Raw genomic sequence first — 17,354 nt, 5'->3', positions numbered from 1 at the left:
GAATTAGGTGGGGAGCCACCTTTTGTTTATTTTGGTCTATATAGCAGTTCTAGAGCTGTTTATTAATTACTGTCTCTAAAATTGGTAAGCGACCCTAGTTGGGAGATTTTTGAACCTCTGAATAAATGTCATTTGTAGGCATCTATTGAATAAAACCACTTACTGGCCACCTATATGCATTATGCTAAGTTGTATAACTCCTTCTTTATTCTTCTTCTAAGTGTTCAGTGACCTCTGGCTATTTCTCTAACATGGAAATGGAAACTCCTGATGAAGGCTTTAATCTTCTCCAGCAAAGGAACATACATTCCCTCACTTGTAACCTTTGTCCCAGCAAAATATAGACTCCTGCACAGCTCACCTCCTCTCAAGTCCAAGCTTTCTCCAGCATGACTTTTCCTACCTAAAATACACTTCTACTTACTGTACTTCACCTTGACTCCATCCGATACCCTGTCCCTCCTGGTTTAAGAAATAATAATTTATAAGTATTTATAGATATTTAAAATTATTGTTTCTGCTTACCTTTCTTATGATGACTCCTCTTAGAACCTAGTCCAGCTTTCTGTACCTGGTTGATTTTCAGTGGGCTGTAGATAAATCTCAAGGAGGATTTGATGGAATGCCTCAAAGGTTCAAGGGAAAGTATTTTAAGTTTCCTTCTTCAATATTCAAATCCCTGAGGTTGTCACAAACAATATTGGAAATAATGATTTAATGTTCCTTTGGAACTCTTAAATTTTATATTGATGATAATCTGATTAAAATCAGTCTATACTGCTCGTCTCGAGATTTCTAACCATGACAATGAATTAGAAGCACATCACTGTATTTTCTTCATTTGGTAACGTGCCTAGTATTTATTGGCTAAATATATTTACCTGGAATACATTAGAAATTTCTTGGTTAAAAGCAACTCAATTATCCAGTGTACCTTCAAATTAAACTTTTAATATGCCTGAAATATATAATGTATTGCTGCAATGAAAATGACATGCTGAACTTTCACAAATTACCTAAGAATAAATCTTATTTAGAGAAATTCAAATGCATAATGCAGAAAACCAGAATCAGTTTACTAAATGCTTCATAATTCCATTTAATATTCAGAATGATGCATAGGGAAGGAATAGAGGATGATTTTGCTTTGACCTTCTCACAGCAAAATTATGAGTTCTGTTCTCTTTGATTATTAGCTCAGAAATGATCTATTTTAAGCTTTTGGAACTTAAGACTTAGTTCAAAAAGCACATGTTTATTCTTACGCCTGTGTTTATAAAACTTAACTAAATATTTTATATGGATTCACATGGAGAATGGATAGTATGAGTTTCAAGAGCCATTGACAAATAAATCCTAACCATCAGATAGGAAATAGAACATTAATGTTAAGAAATCCTATCAAAAGTGGGAAGGAATGAGTAACTGGAAACAGAGGACTTAGCATCACAAAGTTCTCAGAGTTCTAAATCAATTATCATGCCCGTGTTTAATACACTATTAATACTGACATTACGTTTCATGATCACATGGTTGCGATGAGTTCTCCTTGTATGAACAGGAGAAATTTCTCCCTGTGAGAACAGTTCTCCTTCTGGAACTCAGTAAAAAGGAAGAACAAGTTGAAAACCTTATCAGCCTACTGGATTTACTAAAGCCTGTCAAACATACAAGATCTAATTATAGCTAATTAAGAAACATACATGAGTCATAACAAAAGTATTTCATGGTTACTTATGTTAAAATCTTCTCCATTGAGTCATGATTCTTTTGTAAAAAATCTCAGTTGTGTACAGATACATATATGTATGTGTGTGTGAACAGATACATATATGTATGTATGTGTGTATGTTCATGTGTATATATACACACACACATATATATGTGTGTGTGTGTTTTAATTTTCAGTGCTGCGTGTGTGAGAAACCAAAACCTTCCTGGGGGCACGCTGATGACTTGCATGACGCAACTGTCATTTCTGCTTTGAATGCATGTCCTGTGTAGGCCCTGTAGTGTGCAGTGCATACATGTGAGTCCTATATGTGGTATTTTGGTCTGATTGTGTGTGTGAGTTCTTTCTGGCTCTTTTTCTAGCAGAGTTCAATCCACAACTTTCTTCATTGGCGAATTTGTGGAATAAAAGTGAGTTAATTTGTATTACACACTCTCTTAGATAACCTAGACCTATGGATTGGCTAAAGCTAAAAAGTAGAAAATTTTAAGAAACATATGAATTAACCTTAGTTGATCTTTAGTGAATTTATTTTTCTTGGTAGTTTATTTTTGAAAATTTTTTTAATTCTTTCATAACCTAACATTTGGGGAAAATCCATCTATAAACATAAAATACATGTGTTTTATAATATGTAGGTACCATAATATCTAGCCATTCTGTGATTTTTTATATCTATAATAGCCATGTAATTGCCTTAAAAAAATCACTGCAACAAAAGATAAAAACAAAACATGGATTGAGAATGTGAAATTTCTAAAAACCCAAAGATTCTGCAACTCTCAGAGAGTCATATTTTAATGTACTTACGCCTTTTATTGGGCTTCAAAGAGGTTGAGTTGCTAATAAAGGGTTTGAATTGTACTATGATATTAGATAATGACACTTTCAAAAACAAATTCATATGTTTCTCAGCTGAAGATCAAAGAGCAAAAACTAAATCTTGTTTTTCTAGAATTTGCTTCATCTCCTATCTTTAACATTCCCCAATCTTTCTTCTCTAGTATGTCCCACAGTTAGCGAAGGTAACAATGTTAATATTGATAGTATGTCTGTTAAATTCACTTTTTAAAAACCTTTTTTACTGTTTTCAGTTTTATTGAATCTACCTTCACCCAACCATCTAAAAAACAAAAGAGAATTGGGACTGAGATACCTAAACCCACTGGTTAGCAGGTTGGATTCGCTCAATAAGCAGAAATTTTGTTATAAAATCCAGGGCCATTTTGAGAGTCATTGTATTTATAATTGAACTCTAGAGATTGAATCAGAAAATAAGGAATTAGTCCCTGTAACTGCCCAATCTTTCTATTTACACTTGGGGAAATTACTGGCCTTTTGTTTGTATCAGAATCCCAATCTGAAAAATAATACCATGCAGCTTATTGGTAAAACTGATTTTGAGAGACAGTAAAATACCAAACCTGTAGTTAGCTTTACATATAAAAGGTTAATTGCATACAGCGGTTATGAGTCAGGGCGTGTGGCTTTGCCAGGAGCAGTGAATCTGTGTAACATCGAGTGTGGCCCTGAGGTTCAACTCTTCTCGTGTTCTTAGCCATTTTTTCATAGGACAGCATTTCTTACAAAATGGAACTTTGTAAGATTCTTAAAGACTAGTTGATGATGATAAATGGCCACGAGATAAGAGATTTTAGTTTTTGATTTACTTGTCTTAATTATTCTCACCTGATTTGACTCAAGAACTTGTCCCTAGGAATTACCATTCTTTGTTCATTGAAACTCTTTCTGAGAAAGTTGAACATGTGCAGTATGACTCCTAACTGGGACAGTTTTGATAAACTTGGCATACCATGAAAGTATTTCATACTCAGTTGACTTTAATGGTGAGAAGAATGTGGTGGTGGTGATGGCGATGATCATGGTGGTGATGACAATGACAATACTCATTTGTCATCAACCACAAACATCTGTTAAACACCCATCTCCACAGCCCAATGGTGGGTTTTGCTGCTTCAGAATAAGTTGGACATTAATAATTAGAAAAAAATATAATACTTTGCAGTTCATGACTCCATTTGAAAAAAATAGGGAACCAGTGTAAACTTGGGAAATCTACTTCTCTTCCATATTTTGGTTAATATTTAACTCAGAGTGTATATAGAGAGAATATAATCCATAAAACCACTGTCTACGTAAAAGCGGGATATAGCCTTATCTTTGACAATTTTATGATTTTTTCTCATTTCCTATGCTAGAACTTCTACATAATTCCTTTGTCTTGGTTCAAGCCAAAGGTTGACTTCTAAATGACTTAATCTTATATTAAGATCTTTCCCTTTTTGTATTTTTGTAATTTGTGAGTGGTTTCTGAAATGGTCTTGCTTTACAGTGAATTTTGCTGAAGGAGATAGAGTTCTTAAAAGGCACCAGTGCTCTTCCTTGATACACAAATACAGCTAGCATTTCTATTAACTGTATTCTTTGCTCCAAATATTCCCTAGTCCCTACTGCATCTGCCTTAAAGGTAATAATAAAGCTGAGAGTAAGGAGGTTACCCAGAAGTTAATACCTCCATGTTCATTGAGAATTTTTCCTTTTAAATGGAGAGGAAATTAAAAGTCATTGTATTTTTATGAGTTACTTTATGTGAGAGACCAATGATCTTGGGCACTCATCATGAACTTTCATGAAACTTAATGAAAACTTGAAGTCATAACACCTCTTACTATGACATGAAAAAACTTTACAGGATCTGAAATGGCTATTAGGAAGATCCACTAATAACCATCACAATATGCAGCACTTTTTCTCAGTTGAAAGCATTTGAAAACCCTGATGTAATTACAGACTAACTGGAAGCAGACACAAATCTAAGACGCCATCAATGCAACAGACTTTGAATGTGTTTAAGGAGGAAAATTATTATATACCCAGTAAAGTCATGATACATCCTTAGCCTCCACTACCAAAAGGAACAATTGCTAATTGGGAGACGCAATGCATTTTTTTCCTGTCGATAAGATATTTCAAATTTTCCATTCTATTTAAAATCTACTGTCCCATTTCTTTGTACAAAAGGATAAAGCAAATGAACTCTTACCAGAAAGACTGCTTGAATGTTAAAGGTGCTTCTTCTAGCTGTGTGTACCAGAAAAAACAATTTTTGTCTTGTGTAATTGTTGCTGGAAACCGTTTGCTGTTTAAATGTTAAGCTCCCTCCAAAAAACAATTGGCTGCCCTGACCTGTGCTTGAGTGATAAGATAATGAAAATGCTTTATTTCATTTACAGACAATGCTAATGAGGAAGAGTTGGAAAAGATCAAGTAAGGTAATGCTTAGCATGTGATCTTTCAGCTTTTCTCGTTGAGAAGAACTATCAGCTGCTTTCCCAGGCTCTCTCATACCCCTTCAAACTACACCTCAGAATTTCATCACTCTTCACTTTTTTATTTTTTTCCCCATGAACTTTAAGCCAATCATGTGATGCTTTTTCAGTAAATAGAAATCACTCTGATCAATCACATCCAAACCATCCTCTTGCTAATCTTGGGTCACTTTTGAGCATCATTCTCAGCATCTGGTTTCTGTTCTGGGCACCACAGGGTCTAGAAAATGCCTTTGCTCTAGATCAGGTTTAAAATAATGGCACTAGGGTAGGGACAACTCCAGAGAGGAGGAATATCCATGTAATTTACTGTTTTCTTTCACTGAAAACCGAGTCTGAGGTTTTCTAAACTCAAAAATCCCTTTATTGCTACATCTTTGAAGTGCATAATGAGAACAGTTTTCTGTCATTGCTTCTCCTCTCACTTCAAGAAATAAATGGCAGGTGGGAACGAGAGGAGTTTATAGTTCTTGTAAGTTACCAAGCCCTGGCTCTTCCTATAACTTGTAAAATATAAAAGATCTATTCTAAGCTTCTAATCTGTTCAGTGGTGGTACCACGTACACAAATAAATGTCAAGATGAAACCGACTTTTGTATGACTACTCCTTGGAATAAATCTAAAGGATTTTATTTGTAAAGATCATTTTTGCTCAGATTTCTATTTTACAAAATTGGTACTCCTTTTGAATAGTGACTTATTTTTTTAGACCCTGGAACATAACAATCTTTTTTCTTCCATTCTGATTGAATCATGCTATTATTTAAATTTTTCTTTAATTTTGTCACTTTCATTATCGTGAATTAAGAAAGTACTTATAGCAACATGATTATTTATGGTAATGTCTTAATTTGCTTTAACCAGAATTTCTTACTGTAAAAACTTTCTTTCCGGTTATTGTAGAATTAGCAGCCAAAAGATAATTTGGATCATAAAAAGGTCAGGTCCATGTTAAAAATCACCTTTATCATTTTAATAAAATTAAAAACATTTAATTTTAAAACATTAAAAACATTGCCAAATATTTCTCACCTAGTGTTCACTAGGTTTTCTCCTGGCCAAAATAAAATTTCAAAAATCTTAAGGAAATATTTGCACTGTTCATATTTGTATTACACTTTTTTCTTTGTAATTATACTTCAAAATTAGTATTATATTAAAGATATATATGTTTAAAAATTTATGTAACTTGACTTTCTTCATTATGTGTCTTCATTATACTATATCTGTGTAAAAACATTATAATCCATTAATATATAGCAATATCTCTCTTCCAGTTGTAGTTAAGATATAATGCTAGAGCAAGATATTATATAGTTTTGAGTATTAACTAGAAGGAATAATCTATTTTATTGTAATATAAAAGAAGAAAGATTCTTCTTTAAATAGTTTATCTAATTAATATTTAAATTTAGTTTTAAAGATAAATTAAGCCAACATAAATCCATTTTTTTGATCCACAAAAAATAATAAACATCTATTCTTTACTATTTTCATATCTAAACTTCTTAGCGTTTTTAAGCATTAACAATCCAATTGTACATTCAAACTGGTATATTTTCTAGCTTGACACTGATGATACAGAACTCCCTGTATCTAACTGCACTCATTGGGGTACTTGGTAGATTATTTTTAGTGTATATAATAATATAGCTTTGGGGTTTTTAGCCTGAGGGATTTTCAGTTTTATAAAATTTCATGGGGACAGTGAATGCTAAGTAGAAGAAAATCATTTTTTTTCCTATGAGAACATACTGAATACCTGATAATTCATTCAAATTGTCACTGTCCCTTAAAATATGTGCCATATTCATCTTAGTGTTACAAGAGCAGAGTGTTAAATTGAAAATCCAGGGAAAGTTTGAAATTTCAGTTACCACCTCGTCCGCTCTCCTTAACACACAAGGAGACTGCTTCCCCCAGTTCTTTCCTCCAGGGATTGAAGGAGCAAGGATGGTGCTCAAGTAAATAGTCCTTCCTGAGAAACGAAGGGACAAATGACTGTGCTGTGTAGTTATGAGTTGCCGTGTTGTGCAAACGCATCCCTTTTCTAATGATTTCTGTGTTTTCCCTGTAAAGATTCCTGTGTAAGTAAAGATTTTTCCTCTCTTATTTTTGGAAAGAGGATGTAATTTATTTGGATGACTCTTGAATACAGGTATTTTTACATATGATATAACTGTACTCAAAGTCAAAGGTGAATTTTTCATAGAAACAGGTCATTTTCTTCTTTGGAATCTTGGTTTATGGGACTGAGATCTGCTTTTTTATAGACAGGCTTCAGTCTGTTTTTAAGCCCCCTTGGTGCCTGGCGTGCTGCGATTCATGGGGTCGCAAAGAGTTGGACACGACTGAGCGACTGATCTGATCTGATCTGATCTGGTGAAGATAAGATCTGAGAATTATACACTTTGTGGCAAAGACTTACATATAGTCAGATAATGTTGTTAGATAATTTCTCCAATATGGAGTTCTCCTTTGCTTATTTTCTTTTTATTTTCAGAAATGATATAAGCATGGAAGCGGGGTGAGGAAGAGCTAAAATGGCATTGTTATTTTTTTTTAATATGCACATCTCCTCAGTGTATACGTTCATCAGCTCAGGGAATTTCTCATTATTTAAATATCTGCTCATTTTCATTGTCTTGCCAATGGCAGATTCTTTCAATAGAAATCTCATTATTTGTGAAACTCACATAATGTGGGGCTGTATTTACTATTGAAAGCAAGAGAGGTGAAGAGCCGACTTGATAGAGAATTTGTAATTATAGTTCAGGACAGATTTAGATATTATTTGGAATATCTGTGTTACCATCTAATAATGAATAGGGAAAAACTATGCCTAAACTTACCTCTGGAAAGGAAGAGTGTTAAAATATGTGTTATATTTGAACTGTATGTTAACCAGTAAACAATTATGAATTCCATAGTATTTCCTTTTCTGAGGATAGTAGCATCCTGTAATACACTCCTTCTGGTTTTTCCACAAGACATACTTTCCACTGTGCACATTTCTAATTCTTCCCACACTAAGCTTTTGTAGGAAAATATTATTTTAAGAAGAAAGGGATCGATAACTCCCTAAACTTGGACAATTGGATAATTATCCTGGCCAAAGTTTTCTATGTAGGTGGCAAGATGCATTTTGGCAGAGAAATGGTGATGCTTTGAGTTATTGTAATGTTTTATTCTTTAGAAGAAGCTTATCATTGATAATTTATTCTAAGGCTAAATTATTCAACAAGAAAGCTTCATGAGCGCAGAAGAGAAGGTGTATATGAATTTTGTGAATTCATTTTGTGGGGTCAAACAAAAAAATAGAAAATCAATAATGAAATAATTGCCTCTGTCAGATGGCAAGCAGAAATGATTTTATACCACATTGTGTGTCTGCGTGTGTTTTAACATGGAAGAATGAGTTTATCAGTGAGAGTAATAATGAACTTATGCTTTCAATAAATCACTTTAATTCTATGAGAAATAACCATTGTGATATAAAGATGTACACATTGCAATTTCTGTTCTCAACAATAACAGTTTAAAATTGTTTTAAGAAGAGTTCATCCTTTGAATAATATGACTATGTGATGACGTCTCATTAGCATATCTTCTGTTACTTGATAGCTTATTTTTTAGTAATATCTTTTTTATAAAGATTTTATTTTAATCACTTAGCATAATTTTAATGAACTATAAAACACTTTATTCACTGGTTGAATGAGGCAATTTATAATAAGACTTTTGGCAAGGATATTGTTAATTTAAACTAGAGAACACTTTCAACTCTAAGTCTGCAGGGCGTAGTTAAACCTGACACCTTGGATGACACATTAAAAATGCATCAGTGAAAACCTCTAAGTGCTTTAATTTAAGAAATGGTAGAGAAACAGATTAACACATTTTTAAGTATCTCACACAGTCAGTCAGACATGGTGGGGAAAAAAGTCATTATTTAACAATTACCATGTCCTTTTCATAAAGACCTCATATCCTGATAATAAATAGAGGGTGATCTTTAAAAAGTTGCAAAAATGAAAATTTTAATGATTTTTTACTTTCTCAACTGTGAATGACCAAAATGGCTTTTCTTTGGTGTCTCATTTCTAATGATTATGTATATGTCTTTGAAAAATTAAATGCTGACATGTATTTGAAGGAAATATAAAATTCTTTTAAAAATTCTTACTCTTCTACTATCTGTACTTCCAAATTTTTCTTATTTGGAAGTTCTATAAAGTCAACATTATAATTAAGACTTCCAAGAGTCTGCAATACAACAATAAACAAAGGGTGAATTGCATGAACATTTGTATTATAAAGGACTGTATTTTTATCTGAATTAATTATACTCCTAAAATTCATAATAAGTTTATTTAAAATAGAGATATCATAATGCCAGTAAATATTGGATTATCGCCTCAAAATACATGAAGCTGTAATTAAATTTTATATTGAGATGACTTTTTTTTCTTGCTGTTTCTGACATTGTTTTCACAGAGGTATAATATATCATACATTTTTATGTATTGTAATTCATAACTACAGGGATTTGCTATAACAAGAGCATTACATTTATTTGACCCCTCATGTTGTATTTTTAAAATGTTGGGAGTCCTTTGGGGAGAATCTGGATGAGCTGGCACAAAGTGAAATGCCAAAATGTAATCTTAAGGAGAAAGTGGATTCCATGACGCCTTGTGCTAGCTCTAAGATGTGTGATTGTGGGAACATAGATTGGCTTTCACATTGCTAACGTGTGCTACCAAGTGAGCTCTCTGAACCCTTTCTGGACTGATCAAAGAGAGGGAACTGACATAGCTTGACTCCAGGATGATGAAGGTTCATTCACAGATTACATGGCCTTTTAATTCAAAGATTCATATGTATGTACATATAATGTATCTAATATGTATATGTTAGATACAGATATATGTGTGTATGTGTGTGTGTTTATAGAGTGTGCCTGGGAGGAGATTTATTGGTTTTAAAGCCCCCAAAATGTCTACAGTGAAAGTAAATCATAATTTTTTAAGGACTGGTTGACAAGCCCTGGTTGACAATGCATGTATTTATATATATATATATATATATGTATATGTTAGATATACACACACACACACACACACACACATGTACAAGAAAGACTCCAGGTAAAATTTCTAAAAAGAATAAAAGACAAAGCAGGGCCGGGCTTCCGCTATAGAGTAGGTCCTCTGGGGAGCTGACATTGCCTCTTTCCCTTCAACAATATTTAAAAGGACAATGGGCATTGCAGAGGGATTATATTTATGTTTAATGAGTACAAATGATATGAACATCTATTTGAGGAACCAAGAAAACAAAAAAATAGTGTTTCAGTGTTCGCTTCTACTTCCTTCACATTCCTGTGTTCACTAACATGTCGATAGGCTTAGTCAACTTGATGGAGGCATCTGAGAATCGCAGCTTTGGTAACTAGACTCCAGTGTGACTAGGAAAGTCTATGAAAATTATTTACTTATGCACTTACTCATTTTTCACCTCTTAAATGCCCAAGGAAGTGGGCAAGGAGGTAAGAGGAAATTATGCACCTATAAAAACATGCTGTGTAGTAATAATACTACCTGACTTGACTTTTACATCAGAATCTCATACTTCAAAACTTCCAATCTACTGTGAATGTTTTGAGTATCATAGAATTACTGTACTAAAATAACATGCAATGTGTTTAAAGGCCTCTACAATTTAAGGCCAATAAAAGATATCACTTTTAATGAGTTCAATGGCTATTCTTGCTTGTCTGATGGCAAAGTCATTAAATCTTTCTATGATTTATTTTATATAGAAATAAATAGAAATATTATATTTATATATACTTGTATACATATAAATATTTTCTATTAAACATTTAATATATATAAATAGTTTCATACTTTAATATGAAAGAAACATCATCATATTCATTTGTTGGGGAAAAATTGAGCATCCAGTTTTATTTCTCTGAGAAAAAGAATCCATCTTCTAGATTGTTTAAATTAAAATCACATTAACTTTTAGATTAATAGTAGAATTTTTTATCTTGGAGGAGAAACTTTCTTAGTATGCATTGAATTTTTTGGAGGCAAAAAAAAGTAGATTTAAAAAAGATGGATCTTGCTTCCTTAATAAATTCAAAAACTCAACAGGAATAGTTCAACAGTTCATCATTCAGAATAACTTCAATAATTTTCCTTTTATTTGCTTGACACCTATGGTTTTTATTCTGTTTCCTTTTGTTGTTATTTTATAATTTTAGCATTTTTAAAGTAGCACTTTCCTTCACTTACCAAAGTCTTGTCTTGGCAGAGACTGAAGTGTAACTAAATATCTGTAATTAAGACTTAAGACAAGTCTTCTCTGGAATTCATAATGAGTTTATTCCGCTTTTCTTGCCTTCCACAATAAAATCACCACTTTCTGTTTATTATCGTAAAACAGGTGTATCATTATTATTGTTTTTTGTTATTTTTATTATTAGAAATTCTAGTGAAAAAAAAGTCTTGGCTAATCTACTGTGAATTTTATATTCATCAGAGCTACAAGTGGCATAAGGGTCCACAGGAAAATTAACTTGTTTTATTTGAAATAAAGACCTAAATTTACATGAGAATGTAGGTTGTAAAATCAAATATAAATTTTAGTTGGTTAATAATGACAGAAGTAATTAAATATGACATAAAAAGCACAGCCCGAGGACTTCAGTGGATCCAAATGTGATGAGTATTTTGTTTCTCAAATTTTAACAGAGAAACCTAAGTTCTCAACCATAAAAATCCCTCCCTACCCCCACCAACTCATCAATCTTATTTTGTTCTTTGCATACTAATCACATAATTAGGTCATTGTCCCTGATGTTCATCTGGGGAAGAACAGAGAGTAGGAATTGGTGCAGTTTCAGTATTAGGTCACCTTAGACCACTTAGGCTTCCCTCATAGCTCAGTTGGTAAAAAATCTGCCTGCAGTGCAGGAGACGCCAGTTCGATTCCTGGGTTGGGAAGATCCGCTGGAGAAGGGATAGGCTACCCACTCCAGTATACTTGGGCTTCTCTTGTGGTTCAGCTGGTAAAAATCTGCCTAAGTGCTTCCCTGGTGGCTCAGATGGTAAAGAATCTGCCTGCAATACAGGAGACTCAGGTTTGATCTCTGTGTTGGGAAGATCCCCTGAAGAAGGGAATGGTTACTCACTCCAGTAGTCTTGCCTGGAGAATCCCATGGACAGAGGAGCCTGGTGGGCCGCAGTCCATGGGATCGCAAAGAGTCGGACACGACTGAGTGACTAACACTAGACCACCTAAACTTTAAATGAAGTAACAAGATTTTTAAGTGCTAAATGGTTGTCTTAGTTGCTGTGACTGTTGAGTCTAGAGCCAAGACTTTCACATTGATTTAAGTCACCTTAACACATTTTGCATTAAGAAAAAACTCAGTGTCAGCTGGATAACTTGTTATTGACTCTGGAGAAGTGATTTTTGTCAGGAGCTTCGAGAAATAATTTCTTTAATATGATATTTTAAAATTTATCCACATTTTGTTTAGCATGCTGCTTAATTAAAAGAGATTTGGGAATCAAGGGAAAAAAAGAACTGGCAGTAGAAAAGGAAAATATGCTTCTTTTCCAGAAGCTACAATAAGGATTTTTTTGAGTTAAACAATAGCATAGCATCAAAGAAGACTGCAGTCATTTCATCTAAGTTTTGTGCTCCAATGTTCAACTGTAAGTGTATTTTGTGAAGACTTTTCTAGAAACTGATATGACAGTGTGCTAAATGTGGCAGTTGAGAACCAGTGCTATAAATGTAAATAATGTGTAACTCTGTAGTGATTGTCAAACCATGTCTTAAACTCATGACTACTTCCTGATGACCTCTCAATTACTATGCTACCTGACCAAACCAGGTGCAAGTAACTTAGGGAAATGTAATTGGTTTCATTAAGAAATAGATTTCATGTAAAAAGCACAGGTAGAGTGCATAGAGGATCTCTGATATAATTCTAGTTAAACTTAAATTATTCAGATTGCTGCACACCTTTAAGTATGTTAGTTCATTATTGCTTTCTGACATAATTTATTAGAAGGATCACTTTGAAAGGAATATATATCCTTAAGCAAATGGAATTCCAAGTGATTGACAGTCGATCAAATATTTATTGAGCACCTTCTATGTATAATCAGGTATCATGTGAGGTCCTGGACCCTACCATCTTAGGTAATAACATAAAATTGTGGAATAATCAAATAAATTACAGAACTGCTTTCTCTACGTCGGTGTCAAAGGTTGATGGTTTCCATAACTGTCATCAGTTTCCCATAATTTTACTGTAACTGTCACCCAGAGACAGGATGCTAAACATCAAAGTTTGAAGGATGCATGCAATTCAGATGTTCTCTTTAAAAGTGAGGAATTGTATTCTTGATTTCCTAAAGTCAAAATTGGTTTCACTTTTGGTTTTATAAAAGTCTGATAATTCAGCAATAAAATGTCCAATATGAATCCATTGCTTTGTTTTCAGCTAAATAGCCATCTTTCTTAGTATTCATTTATTTTTAAAATCATTTTAGGGAAGTTCCAATTAACTAAGTAATTTATATTATATATACTAAATGTTATATCGTAAAACTATGAAAATTTTAGTTAGGAATTAAGACAAATTTGACTAGGTACATGTTTATAAATAAGATTTGTGCTGTTGTTATTTTAAAATGCTCTGACAGTTTGTGACATTAAATTATCTTGTTAAAAGGAATAGATAGTATTGGATTTATTTCTGAATTTTAAAATATGTTTAAACAGTTCTATTTTCTAAAATAAAATATTAGACTCAGATACATTAATAAACTACTAATAAAGAGGTAAGTAGATTCTTTTAAAATTACAAAAATAGTCCTTTCTAAGCTTTGCTACCATTGGATTAGATAAGAGCAAGACAGTTCAATTAAAATTTCAAAAATGTGATTTATTCAAAAGAGGAAAACTTACAGTTCATAAACATCTGAAGTGTCTTTAGGATATATCATTTTAAGGTTTTTACTTGTCTGAATTTTGATGAGTTAATCAAATATGCTCAAAACACCTCAAAATTTAGCTAAATATTTGTTTATTTTTAGGAACTCTCAGAAAACGAAGTGCTTGGATCTTATTTCTCTGTGAAGTCTTTCTTTTGGAGGGTAACGTCTAAATCCTTTATATTAGTATTCTTGACTTTTGGTTCTGATTATAGTAATTTGGAAGTTCAATGTGAATTAAGAAATTCACTTTTTAAAATAGACTATTTTAAAGAGAGATGTATTCATTTGCCTTTTTATTAACTCTTATTCTGTCATTTAAGTGACTCTTTTATTCTTCACTTGTAAAAACTAAGAGCTTCGTATATTTTACATATTGCTTTGAAGTCAATGGGGGCCCAGATTTATCCCAAATTCTTAACAATTAGAGGCCCACAGATCTTTCAGGAATATGCGGCATTGTCTAGAGAGTCGATAAAGATGCTTTTCCCCTTCTTAAAAAATCTTCCATCTATTTGGGGGAAATAATTCTATTACAGTGATCTTGTACTGTATACATACTAGATAATGAGTGTTCTTTCTTTGGAAAGAAAACCCTATGAATTAGAAAACAGCAACTCTGCTTTTGATTTAAATTAACAAAAAAATTTCCACAAAGAATTTTTTAAAATGCTGTTGCCATTTAACGTTATTTACGCTTTCATGACTTAAACATAATGAGCTCTGTCATCCTTTTTCTCTGTTATAATTCTGCATTGTGCAAGGCGCGGCTTATTACTAACGCGCTTATGGCTTTGCCTTCAAGAGTTTCCCTCTTTTCTTGGAAAATTCGTACTTGGTACGTGATTACCTAGCAATAGACATTGCAGTGAAAATGCTACTCTTGCAGGACTTTGCCATTTTCTTTTCTTGGTTCTTAAACCTGCTCATGACTGAAAGCTGTGTTTCTCCTTTTAGAGTTTTAAGATTTGTTGTGGTGTCTCATGAAGCAGACGGGCAGGTCCTAGATTAAGTCATACAGTGACTTGACCAATGAGCAAGTAAAACCAATACCTGCTTATCTTCTACCTCCTCCCCACACACTTCTTTTTTCAGTCTTGTATTTGCATGAGCTTATTTTAATTATTATAACGTCTTCATTTCCTTTCAGTCTACTGATGACTGCCTTCACTGATGTTATTCTGTATTGCTGGCAAAATAATAATGTTTCCTCTTATATGTTCATACATTATCCATGAAGACACAGAGTGACTGTTTTTAGAATTACCCCATTACCTTAAATGGAAAATAGCTTTCGGCGATTTTTTTTTCTCCATTTTCCTAAGACCCACAATTACGGTGAATTCACACAGTATACACCTTTGCCAAGAAAACAGAATTCAGGGGTGTTCAGTATTTGTTCTGTCTGCAGCAGATGTATAGAATGATCATTAGGAAGACTTGCACCAGGACCAACTTTGTAAGCACTGCTTTCTCTGGGTTTCCCTTTCAAATGACTTTCTCAACATCTTGTTTTCACTTTCTGCTTCCAAATTAGCCTTCTACTTATCAGTACTTTCCATTTGGTTGTATCCATCTTTAAGTATTCTTCATTAACCTTTCTCATCTCTTAATCTGTCTTATTTTAGAATATCAAATATGAGAATTTAAAAGATAACTTTTTTATATCTGCAGTACAGTGATCTACTGTCTTTTTTTCTGAGCATATACTGAGCTACAAACAAATGGAGTCATAAAAGCAGAAACTTCAGGGGTCATTTATGTTACCAGTGAGCAAACTAAGGCCCAGAGACATGGTGCCATTGCCCTGAAGTGCCTAAATGGTATGATCAGGACAAATATTTCTCTCCTTCTGAATGTCAGAGAAATAAATGTTTTGGTGAAGACATAAAGCAGCAGAGTTCTTTTGGGGCTGATGAATAGAGATTCAGCACATAAATAGAGCTGCCCCTTGGTTAATCTCTATTGACAGCCTTTCAAATTTTTCTTGCGTTGTGTGATGACCCTTCTTCTGTGCAGATCCTTGATCCACGAAGGGATGGATGTGTTTGAGGGCTATAATGTTGGTGTGTTTGAGGTTCCATTTTACAAAATCAGTGACCAAGTCTGCTTTGAGTGAGTGTGATCTTTCATATTCTCATTCAAAGGTCACTCTTATAACTGACCTCATTGCTCTTTGTGGAAGCAATGTTTGTATTCTGATGAACTTTTAGAAAAGATGTGTATAAAAAGAGGTTTGCCATATTTTCAGACACACAGGAATCCTAAACAGCTCAGATAAAATCTTATATGAAGAGTGTATGTGTGCTTTGGGAGTTAGAAAGTGATATGAAAAAAATTGTCAGCTTATTTATTATGTAAGGATTAACACTTTGTCCAGGAGATGGTACCTGAATTACATTGAGTGAAGCTGAATCCTGGTGAGAACTGGCTCAACAATGTCATAGCTACTTGCTATTATCTTAATTTCCTTGAGAGCAGAATAATGGAGAGAAAAGAGTGAAGTGATGTGGGGATATTCTAATTTTTCCAAAAGCATGTCATTTATAATTTATCAAAACGTGGTATCTGAGCACACAAAACATTAAGCAATGGGTATGGCAATTACCAAGTTTCTCATGAAAGGAATAAAAATATGTGAAACCAATTGAATTGCTCTAAGTCAGGATTTCATTAAAGACATTTAAGTTCCCATTAAAGGATGGTAATTCAGTGAAGTTCTTTCAAATATTTAGTACATTTAAGTTTCTTCCCAGTTATTTCCACTGACTAGACATTTAGATTCTGATGACTGAGAGCTAATTGAACGATTCATCTTATGAGAGTATTACAGTGAATTAAAGAGAGATTTTAATATTGTTTAAATGGAGAAGGCTGGGCTAAGCCAAGATGCCTCATATAAAAAATGGAGAAATGGATCATAATATGAAATGAGTAAAAAAAGTGCATAGAATACAGAACAATTCAGAGTTAGTCAGAGCGCTACTTTATGGTAGGGTCAAACAGAAGTTTGGTTGAAGGAAGACCCTGCAGACCAAGGAGAAGAGGTATTGAGGTATTTGCTTTGTAAAACAAGAATGTGATCCTGTGCAAAAGTGCTTACGTGCTTACATCCTGAACAACTCAATATATGACATACCCAGGAAAAGTTCAGGTATTATTTCTGTCAATAGGTATGATACTAATAAGGCCCTCAGGAAAAAAATGAACTTTTAGTTAAAAACCTCAAAAAACTGTCTCTCTAAATCA

At 33.3% G+C, this 17,354-nt stretch overlaps 1 protein-coding gene across 15 annotated transcripts in view; it reads left to right on the top strand.

Annotated features, from left to right (window-relative positions):
- Positions 1–17,354, top strand: part of MCTP1 (multiple C2 and transmembrane domain containing 1) — a 572,148-nt gene that overhangs the window by 324,744 nt on the left and 230,050 nt on the right. For 9 of the 15 annotated variants that reach the window (XM_070373140.1, XM_070373149.1, XM_070373138.1 and 6 more), the window contains exons 6-7: positions 4,987–5,025; positions 14,208–14,267. The exons of 1 other annotated variant lie outside the window; for it this stretch is intronic. In XM_070373140.1, coding sequence (XP_070229241.1) covers positions 4,987–5,025; positions 14,208–14,267 — 99 coding nt within the window. The remainder of the gene's footprint in view (positions 1–4,986; positions 5,026–14,207; positions 14,268–17,354) is intronic. 5 more of the 15 variants (XM_070373144.1, XM_070373147.1, XM_070373151.1 and 2 more) reach the window with 2 other exon arrangements.

The sequence above is a fragment of the Bos mutus genome, chromosome 7, assembly GCF_027580195.1.
Source record: "Bos mutus isolate GX-2022 chromosome 7, NWIPB_WYAK_1.1, whole genome shotgun sequence".
In the NCBI taxonomy this organism is placed as follows: Eukaryota; Metazoa; Chordata; class Mammalia; order Artiodactyla; family Bovidae; genus Bos; species Bos mutus.
Note: the sequence above shows the minus strand (reverse complement) of the source record. Positions and strands in the feature narration are given on the sequence as shown.